This window comes from Mytilus galloprovincialis, chromosome 10 (genome assembly GCF_965363235.1).
Source record: "Mytilus galloprovincialis chromosome 10, xbMytGall1.hap1.1, whole genome shotgun sequence".
Lineage (NCBI taxonomy): Eukaryota > Metazoa > Mollusca > Bivalvia > Mytilida > Mytilidae > Mytilus > Mytilus galloprovincialis.
Window position 1 is genome coordinate 75,748,451 of NC_134847.1, and position 10,739 is coordinate 75,759,189.

The 10,739-nt window shown below is 31.1% G+C and overlaps 1 protein-coding gene across 1 annotated transcript; it reads left to right on the plus strand.

Annotated features, from left to right (window-relative positions):
- Positions 1-530: 530 nt before the first annotated feature.
- LOC143048401 (vesicle transport protein SFT2B-like) lies at positions 531-10,273 on the plus strand. Its single transcript, XM_076222080.1, has 7 exons — positions 531-666; positions 1,896-1,982; positions 6,514-6,596; positions 7,372-7,453; positions 7,695-7,730; positions 8,275-8,366; positions 9,585-10,273. Exons 1-7 carry the CDS (start codon positions 601-603, stop codon positions 9,622-9,624), a joined length of 486 nt encoding a protein of 161 aa, XP_076078195.1. The 5' UTR covers positions 531-600; the 3' UTR covers positions 9,625-10,273.
- The last annotated feature ends 466 nt before the right edge of the window (positions 10,274-10,739 follow it).

Genomic DNA, 10,739 nt, shown 5'->3' on the forward strand with positions numbered 1-10,739 from the left:
GTTTGATGTGTCGTTTGATGTGTTTGGACTTTTGATTTTGCCTTTTGATTTTTTCTAACTCTTGAAAATATTTTTTTTTCTTATATTTTTGTATCAAATGTGTTAATCTTCCTTGGTATCGAATTTGAAGTCTATCCTGTCAATAATAAAATATCTTTTATCCGTTCATATCGGTCAGGACATTAGTAGTTTCAAAGTCAAGTTGGTCAGGTCAAGTTTTCTAACTCTTTTAAACATTTTCATATTTTTTTCAATTTTATTTATTAGATATAAGTTCTCATCTTGCTTGATTCCAAATTTCAACTAAATCCTTCCAATAATAAAAAAGTATTTAGCATTTTCATTTCCGTCAGTACACTGTAACCCCACAAATAAACCAGTTTGGGGCGATTTTTAAAAAAAAATGGGGTGAGTTGGTAAACCAGTTTGGGCGATTTTTTTAAAACTGGAGCGAGTTTGTCAAAAAATGGGGCGATTAGGTGTGGGGCGTTTTTGGAGTGGGGCGATTTGTCCTGCTTCCCTTCAAAAACTTCCGCATCGTCACCGGAAGTGGGCTACATTACTATTAAAATAAACCAAAACAGCAAAATAAGTGAATAAATGGATAAACTAAAGAAGGCATTGAGCGGAGACGATGGTGATGAGGAACAGGGGATCGTTACACAGGTTGTCACCAGAAATTATCAAAAGAATTGAAATAGATAATTGGACATTTCGCAATAATCATGATAATAATTTTTTCACACTTCAGTCTCCCTGTTCCATTCTCTTCTATAGCAATGTATAGTCCAATTAATTATGACATTTGAATAGTCCCTATAAGGCGTTAAAGCAAAATAATTATGACATCTTGAACAGTCGCAGGTGTTAACCCTCTTGCTGCCGGATGGACACATATGTATATTTCTAAATTTATGCAACTTGAAGCTTCTCATCAATGCTGTATCTCTTTCAAAAAGACCGAAGATTAAACAGTGTTATGTTTTTCTCTGATGGGTCCCAAATGTACCAGTCATTATGTCGTGACATCATATATCGAATGACATCGTTGTTTCGCATGTTACATTGTACGTCACAGACGTTAAACTGTCATATTTTCCAGCATATGAAATGCAACTTTGAAAAATGATCGGCAGCAAGAGGGTTAAAGCAAAATAATTATGATATTTAAAAGAAGATTTGGTATGATTTCTAATGAAACAACTCTCCACAAGAGACCAAAATACAGATATTAACCACTATAGGTCACCTTACGGCCTTCAACAATGAGAAAAGCCAATACCGCATAGTCAGCGATAAACATATAAAAGGCCCTGAAATTACAATGTAAAACATTCAAACGAGAAAACTAACGGCCTTATTTATGTAAAAAATGTATGTATGATAGCCTATTTAGACTACTGTAAACTGTAGAACATGTTTTGGTGGATGAGACTGATTCTCCCTCAAATGGATAAAAACCTCTTATATTTATACACCTTATTGCTACTCCAAGCTGACTGAGAATCTGTCCCGCTTAAACTATTGACATCATACAACAATCAATTTCATTCTGGGGTCAGATATTTCATGAAAAAAACAAAATAAAACTATAGACATTAACACTTTTTGTCAATGTCGATCAGTTTAATATATTAAAAGCGTCAGAGAGTGTGGTCAACTTTTTAAACTCAAAATCAACAAAAATCGAAAGAAATGTTTGCAATGTCTTGAGAAATTAACAATTTTTAGTCTTTTGAATTGTTTCATTTTTCAACTTCCCTTAATTGTTCTTGAAAGTTCTAAGAAAAATGGTCAGAAAATTCAGGTAGTAAAGGTAATGAAACAGTCAAAACAAATTGGTTTATTACATACATGACATATACAGTAATATACATATATATTTTAATTGACAGTTTTCTGATGCTACAAAGTTGAGTTGGGAAACCAGAATCAAAGGTTTTGTCATATGTTTTGTGTTGGGTGTTGTTTTATCTATACTGGTAAGTACATTTAATTTGTACACAGTTACTGCATAACCATGATAACATTTATTATATAGATATAAGAATACGTGGTATGTCAGAGTGCTAATGAAACAACTCCTTATCCAAGTCACAATATATGTTTTAAGTAAACTATAATACATGCAGGTCAAAGTACAGTCTTAAACAAAGAGCTGTGACTCACACTTAACAGCAAGCTATAAAGGTTGCACTTGTGTAAAACCAGCAACGCAATTTTCCATAGGAACTGCCTAAATTGCATATGCAGTCACTCTTCATTCAGGAAGTTTTGAGGAGAATGTTATATTTCCCTGGAAAGGAGACATGCACTTCTTTTTTTTGCACTAATAAAAACATATAGCTGTGCGGCATATTTTCAAGTTTAACTGCCCTCCATTTATAAACATTGCAGGTTCGCACTGAATTTTTCCATTAAATATGACTCAACATCCAAATGTCTTCCATTCCTCCTGAAAAATAAGTTAAATAAATAGACATTTTTATTCATATCCATTTAATTCTCCAACCAAGTCTTACATTGTAATTAAAAAAAAAATACTTTGCATCCATGCATATATATATGGCAACAACTATGTAAACAGTAGCAGTATTTAATGCACATTCAATTTCTCCTCAAAAGAGGCGTGACTTGCAAATCACACATGATTTACAAAGTGCAACCTATAGGGCCACAAAAATGACAAGTCTAAAGCCATTCAAACTGGAAAACCAATGCTCTTATCTTTATAAAAATGAAAAAAGAGAAACACTCATGAATCTCACCAACAAACAACAAATACTGATTACTGTGAAAGTACTTTTATTCGTGGGGTACCAATTTTCGTGGTTTTCGTGGATGACTTTATCCACGAATTTAAGTGTCCAACGAAATAAAATAACCATTGTCTAAATCAAGACCTGGAAAGATCCCAATCGGTAGGTTTGACTACTAATATGACATGTATGATCTAGTCTAAGAGAAGATATTGAATAGCACCAACTCTGAGAATACTTTAATAGCAGTCACAGAACTACAACCGCATGCAGGATTATACCCATTTAATCTTTAATAACCTAAAATGTTCAACTTTTGTTTTTGAACAATGAAAGTCAGATTTCCGGTATTGAAATATGTTGAAAAAAAAATATGCTGGTCTTGATTTTGATAAGAATTATTTGGCAATTCATAGCATTTGTTTATGTTACTGTTTTCTTTAGGTGACATGTTAATGGCCTAATTAACACCTTTGATGGTCTTTAATCTGTTGATCACTTTATCATGGGTTAATTAGTGTTATCACTACGATTTACACTAAAATCCACGAATTCAAAAACCCACGAACATGTAAATATTGCTCAAACCACGAAAATTGATACCCACGAATTAAAGTACTTTCACAGTATCAGCTAAATTTTTTTTGTTTGTCACTAGTCATTATACGACCGCAAAATTTGAAAAATTTTTCGTCGTATATTGCTATCACGTTGGCGTCGTCGTCGTCGTCGTCCGAATACTTTTAGTTTTCGCACTCTAACTTTAGTAAAAGTGAATAGAAATCTATGAAATTTTAACACAAGGTTTATGACCACAAAAGGAAGGTTGGGATTGATTTTGGGAGTTTAAGTCCCAACATTTTAGGAATTAGGGGCCAAAAAGGGCCCAAATAAGCATTTTCTTGGTTTTCGCACTATAACTTTAGTTTAAGTAAATAGAAATCTATGAAATTTTGACATAAGGTTTATGACCACAAAAGAAAGGTTGGGATTGATTTTGGGAGTTTTGGTTCCAACAGTTTAGGAATTAGGGGCCAAAAAAGGGCCCAAATAAGCATTATTCTTGGTTTTCGCACAATAACTTTAGTTTAAGTAAATAGAAATCAATGAAATTTAAACACAATGTTTATGACCACAAAAGGAAGGTTGGTATTGATTTTGGGAGTTTAGGTCCCAACAGTTTAGGAATTAGGGGCCAAAAAGGGACCCAAATAAGCATTTTTTTTGGTTTTCGCACCATAACTTTAGTATAAGTAAATAGAAATCTATGAAATTTAAACACAAGGTTTATGACCATAAAAGGAAGGTTGGTATTGATTTTGGGAGTTTTGGTCCCAACAGTTTAGGAATAAAGGGCCCAAAGGGTCCAGATTTAAACTTTGTTTGATTTTATCAAAAATTGAATAATTGGGGTTCTTTGATATGCCGAATCTAACTGTGTATGTAGATTCTTAATTTTTGGTCCCGTTTTCAAATTGGTCTACATTAAGGTCCAAAGGGTCCAAAATTAAACTTAGTTTGATTTTAACAAAAATTGAATCCTTGGGGTTCTTTGATATGCTGAATCTAAAAATGTACTTAGATTTTTTATTATTGGCCCAGTTTTCAAGTTGGTCCAAATCGGGGTCCAAAATTAAACTTTGTTTGATTTCATCAAAAATTGAATAATTGGGGTTCTTTGATATGCCAAATCTAATTGTGTATGTAGATTCTTAATTTTTGGTCCCGTTTTCAAATTGGTTTACATTAACGTCCAAAGGGTCCAAAATTAAACTTAAGTTTGATTTTAACAAAAATTAAATTCTTGGGCTTATTTGATATGCTTTATCTAAATATGTACTTTGATTTTTGATTATGGGCCCAGTTTTCAAGTTGGTCCAAATCAGGATTCCATATCAAGTATTGTGCAATAGCAAGAAATTTTCAATTGCACAGTATTGCACAATAGCAAGAAATATCTAATTGCACAATATTGTGCAATAGCAATTAATTTTCAATTGGAGTTATCTTTCTTTGTATAAAATAGTAGTTGATAATATATGTTGGAAATTTACCAGACATGACTATGATGTCATTTTCTATTTTTATTTGCCAATAACTTTATGTAAATAACTTCATTGGAAATTTGCCAATATAAAATGTTGCTGATGAAGCTTTTTTTCCTTATCTTATCTAAAATGTTTTTAGATAATGTATGTTGGACATTTGCCAGACATGACTATGATGTCATTTTCTATTTTTATTTGCCAATAACTTTATGTAAATAACTTCATTGGAAATTTGCCAATATAAAATGTTGCTGATGAAGTTTTTTTTATTGTTTTATACAATAAACAATGTATATTCACTTTTACTACCAACCAATCTTTACCATTCAGTGATAACAAGTACTTTATTTTACATTTTAATATCTTATGATGTATTTAAAAGAGTAGTTATTGTTGCAAACTCCATTATAAATTTGAATTGATATCAGTTTTGGAAAAAGGGAAACGGGGATGTGAAAAAAAGGGGGGGGGGTTTAAATTTTTCTCATTTCAGATTTCATAAATAAAAAGAAAATTTCTTCAAACATTTTTTTGAGAGGATTAATATTCAACAGCAAAGTGAATTGCTCAAAGGCAAAAAAACAACTTTTAAGTTCATTAGACCACATTCATTCTGTGTCAGAAACCTATGCTGTGTCAACTATTTAATTTTAGATTTAAAAAGTTTGAAGAAATCTTTAATTGATTTGTAAAATCTTGACATTTGTTTTGTGTAAAAAAAAAAACATATAATGTCAAAAATTTGATCACAATCCAAATTCAGAGCTGTATCACGCTTGAATGTTTTGTCCATACTTGCCCCAACTGTTCAGGGTTCGACCTCTGCGGTCGTATAAAGCTGCGCCCTGCGGAGCACCTGGTTTTATTATAAGTTCTACCTACATGACCTAGTCATGCAAGTGGAAAGTAAATGTATTTTAAAAACTTGATTGTTTTTGGAGCCAAAGCTGCATTGACTAGCTACATGTACACAAAGAACTCTGGTTAATACATGTACATGTATTAAGTAATGTAACCTGAACCAATCTATTTCACCTTCAGGAGATAGTTTTGAGTCGACAACTGGCAATCTTGAAAAATTTCCCTGTAATACTTAATTTTCAATGACCACTTTCAGCAAAGAAAGGGTTATACAAAGATACTTCAAATTCACAATAGTTCCTTCCTAAAGGTTTAGATGATAATGTAATTAAAAATAGATGTGAGAAATGAAATTCTGATTTTAAAAATTATTTGTAACAAGGAAGAAAATAGTTATTGATGGTTTCATAAGATAATTATAAATTATGTATGATTATTTGAAATTAGGAGAAAAATAGCTGCATGCAATCTATATGTTACATCCTACATGTACATGTGTATAACAAAAATGATTAACAAAATAATTATATATATATACAATGTTTATTAGATTTTTATTCTTTGCAATGATAAATTGATAAATCAATTTGAATGTTTTCCTTTGATATTTGAATAAGGAGACTAATTATTCAACATTTAAATCCCAGTGCATGTATTTTTATATGCTTGGTCAATGCAAAAATACCAGGATCATGAGAATTCATCATTCACGGTATCTTGTAGAAATGTAATTTTCTTATCAAAGTGCACAAACAGTCTAATTTCTTCATCACATGTATGTCAATGTACAAATGTATGTAATGCATAGAAAGTGACTTTAATTTCTTAACATGTAAACTTTGCAGGCTACAGCTTTATTATTCATGAAAAATGGTTTAGTGATATTTGCAGTTTTATATACATTTGGAAATGTCTTGGCACTGGCCAGGTAGGTACATTTTTACAAAATAGATATAAGATGATGTGGTTTGCATGCCAATGAGACAATTCTCCAATTCTAGTCACAATTTATAAAAGGTTAACCATTACAGGTCAAAGTATGGCTTTCAAATCAGAGCCTTTGGATCATACTGAATGAATTTAATCTCCACAATATAGCCTTTTCTGTACTAATGTGGCGTAAAGCAAACAACAATCAATCAATTAATTTCTTCATTTTAGATATTTTTTTTTACTATCAATGTTCGAACCATATGACATTGACAGTAAAAAAAAACTGATAATTTTAGTAACATAATTAGTCCCTAGATCATTAGTTTTCTATATTTAAAGCTACAATAAAATAAGATCACTTCTTTAGTGATAAATGCATATGTGTACTAGTAACTTGAATCAGTGATTTAAGTAAGTCCCCTGACTGATAATGATAATGTTCAAATGCACAATGGTTAAAATTTTAGTCACAAATTTTTCCAGTACTACATGGGCCAAACAGAGTGATGTTATATTTGGTCATCATCTTGACACTGATGAGTTGAAACATGTGAGCATCTGTGGGACACCTACTTTCTGTTTTCAGATACTGTGTATCACTAGTGGGGGTATGCTTAGCATGACAATGCATGCATTCTTGTTACCGGTATATCATATCTTATACTGTAAATCAAAAGTAAAACAAGTGATACAGTATATTTGTATGAATCTATTGTTTACTAGATTCAGTTTATTTATATTTTTCTAAATATAATTTATTTCCTTTGCAGCACATGTTTTCTGATGGGACCATTAAATCAGTTGAAGAAGATGTTTGCCAAGACCAGAATTATAGCTACAATTTTAGTGCTGGTAGGTCATTTGCATTGTTGGCAGGATATAAACTTTTTGATATCAAATTTTTTTTCCTTCATATTTATATGTCAATTAAATTATCACAAAGTCTGACAGTAATATAGGAATATTATAAAGAAAATACATATGCAAAGCATTCATTAAAATTTCACTAGACATTGTTAAAACATAAATGCATGTTTGATATTTAACATCTATAAATAATTACATGTAACTATAACTTGTCTTTTTCTTGCAGGTGATGTTTGTTCTCACATTAGTTTGTGCTTTTGCAGTAAGTACAAATTTAAAGAGAAATTTTTAACTTCCAAATTTTCTTATACGCCTAAACTGTTCCATTTAATGATACATTTGACCCAGTGAAGGTCCTTTCAAAAAATAGTAGCCGCCAGTAACGGCAAATTTCAGAATTCCCCTTACATTTTCAATATTTGACATCCACCCTAAGACGAGAATTCAAAGTGCTTTCTCTAGATCCCATGTATGTTCAATGAAAGAGCCTGATGATTTACATTTTAAAGGTAACTGTATACATAGATAACTTTGAAGAAAATAAGCAATGGATTAAATGGCTTAGAATTGACCTTCAAACTGAAAATTGTTTGGTGTTATATTTGATATCTAGAATGTTATAACCAGTGATGCTTTTGATCTTTTACTTTAAAATACTGCAGCATACAAACTGTTCAGATCTATTGACAATTATTTCTTAGTTTCTTCATCTATGAAACTTAATTATTTGTAACAAGCGAAGCAAATGGATATTTGTTTATTTATAATTATATGAGAAAATAACATATTGTTTCTATTGTTTACAGCTGAAAAAGGGGGCAGCACTGGCGATATTGTGTTGTGTTTTACAGTTTTTGGCGTTGACATGGTACTCATTGTCTTACATACCTTATGCCAGGTAATTATATCTCTTATATTTATTCTGATCAATAGAAATACCAGTTGTGATTTGGAGCAAATGGCACTTTAGTTAAAATTAATAAAAAATCCAACACATTGAGAAAATAGTGTGTGAAGGTTTGGCACCCCCACCCCTTTTCACTTTAACTGTTCTAGAGTTATGCCCCTTTACAAATGGAAAGATTGCTGAATTATTAAGTTAACTTAAATTTATAGCCTCAACTGAAACTTATACACATTGCTTTTTTCTGTAAAATACAGATCGAGTTTGAATTTTGGTTGTGTTGTTTTTACTGTTTACTGTTCTAGACCTATGCCCTGGCCCTTTACAAATGGAAAAAATAACGCTTATATTTTTATTTCCTTTCTTAACTTAAGTTTGCCATAACCAAATGTTATGAAACCGTTCCAACTTATACCTTATGCGTATTACCACAAAACTCAGATCAAGTACAAATTTGGGTAGTGTCAATTTTATTGCATCATCTGGGACACAGTTCCAATTTATTTATGATTGTAATGAAATATTTTTCTGACATGTCATTACTGAGAAATCTTTACTTGTTTACAAATATTGATATTAAGTGTCATTTGCTCTATAAAGCCATAGTTTTTTTTTTCCTGCAGAAATTCATATATGTCTTTAAAAAAGAGTTTTTCATGAAAATCTAAATCATCATGATCATAATTATATTTTGCCAGTATTGCAAGATATCTTTAGTAGAAATTTCTTAAAAATATGTTTTTTTTTTATTTTATAAAATAATACATGAATTTTTCCATAACTCTTGTAAAATTGAGAATGGAAATGGGGAATGTCTCAAAGCGACAACAACCCAACCATAGAGCAGACAACAGCCAAAGGCCACCAATGGGTTTTCAATGTAGCGAGAAACTCCTGCATCCGGAGGCGTCCTTCAGCTGGCCCCTTAACAAATATGTATACTAGTTCAGTGATAATGGACGTCATAGTAAACACCAAATTACACACAAGAAACTAAAATTAAAAACAATACAAGACTAACAAAGTCCAGAGGCTCCTGACTTCGGACAGGCGCAAAATTGTGGCGGGGTTAAACATGTTTTTTGAGATCTCAACCCTCCCCTATACCTCTAGCCAATGTATTGATTGGTGACTAACAAAATTTGTCCTATGCTGACACATCTTCTGGATAACACCAATGCAGATTCATATTGTGTTTAACTTTTATTTCAGGGATGCTGCGAAAAAATGTTTTTCTGCCTGTTTAGATTAGATATCAACCATACACAGATGTAGGATCAAGGGCACGGAAATACTACATTCTTGTCAAAGTGCTTGTCTTATTAAGAATCAAGGAATATAGTGTAATTTGATAGAAAAAAAAACATATACATTTTTATAGATTGATCCAATTTCTGTAGAAATCCTTTCAAGATGAAGTTTTCATTTCCTGTCAGTTAGTAAATTGAGATATGAATTGTAGAATACACTATAAACAAATCAAATAAGGGGAGATAAATCAGTAATAATAGTCCCAACACAGTTTGTTGGGGATATTGCCTGATTCTTATAAAGGCTAGTACTTCAACATTATAAAGGGAGGTTACTCAGCAAAGACACAGGAGATTCATCACATTTGCAGCACATAACATGGATCAAATTTCAATAAGTATCTTGTTTAATTGTTTGTTTACTGTCATTGAAGTTATTTATTATTTTTATGTAAATTTTTTGTATATTGTAAAAGTTAGTATTTTATGTATAATGAGTGAATGTGTGACCTAATATGAACGTTTTATTTGATTGATTGTTGGTGGGGACGTAGCTATCAAGTTGATGTAGATTGAGGGAAAGTGTTTTGTAATATTTTTATGATGATGAGGTCCCATTTCTCTGAAGGGTAATTTCATATATAGATATTTTTTAAAAAAAAAAAGCTGTTGCTTGCTTTCCATGCAATTTGCGCCTAAAATATTGTACTTGAAATCTAGTTCTTGGTAATGCTATGTTTATTTGATTTGATGCATTAACAAATAAAGCTGAAAAACAATTAGCATCTGTGGCACCCTTTGAATATTTTACTTTGAAATAGAGAGTTGTGAAATTTTCTCTTTTCTTTTTTAGATATTGAATATTTTAAATATTTTTTTATTAGTGATAAAGAAAATACATTTCTACTATGAACTTATCTGAGTTGCCAAAATATATTTTTTTTATTGTCTTTTGAATTCTTATACATCATGTATGTTTGACATTAGATTCATATAGTAAGCTAGTAGTAAATCTAACAAACTGATCAACGTTTTGACCTCAAGATGTTTGTAGTGTCATTGGGTTGCTGTCTCATTGGCATATTTTACAAATTTTACTTCATTCATATTTACTATG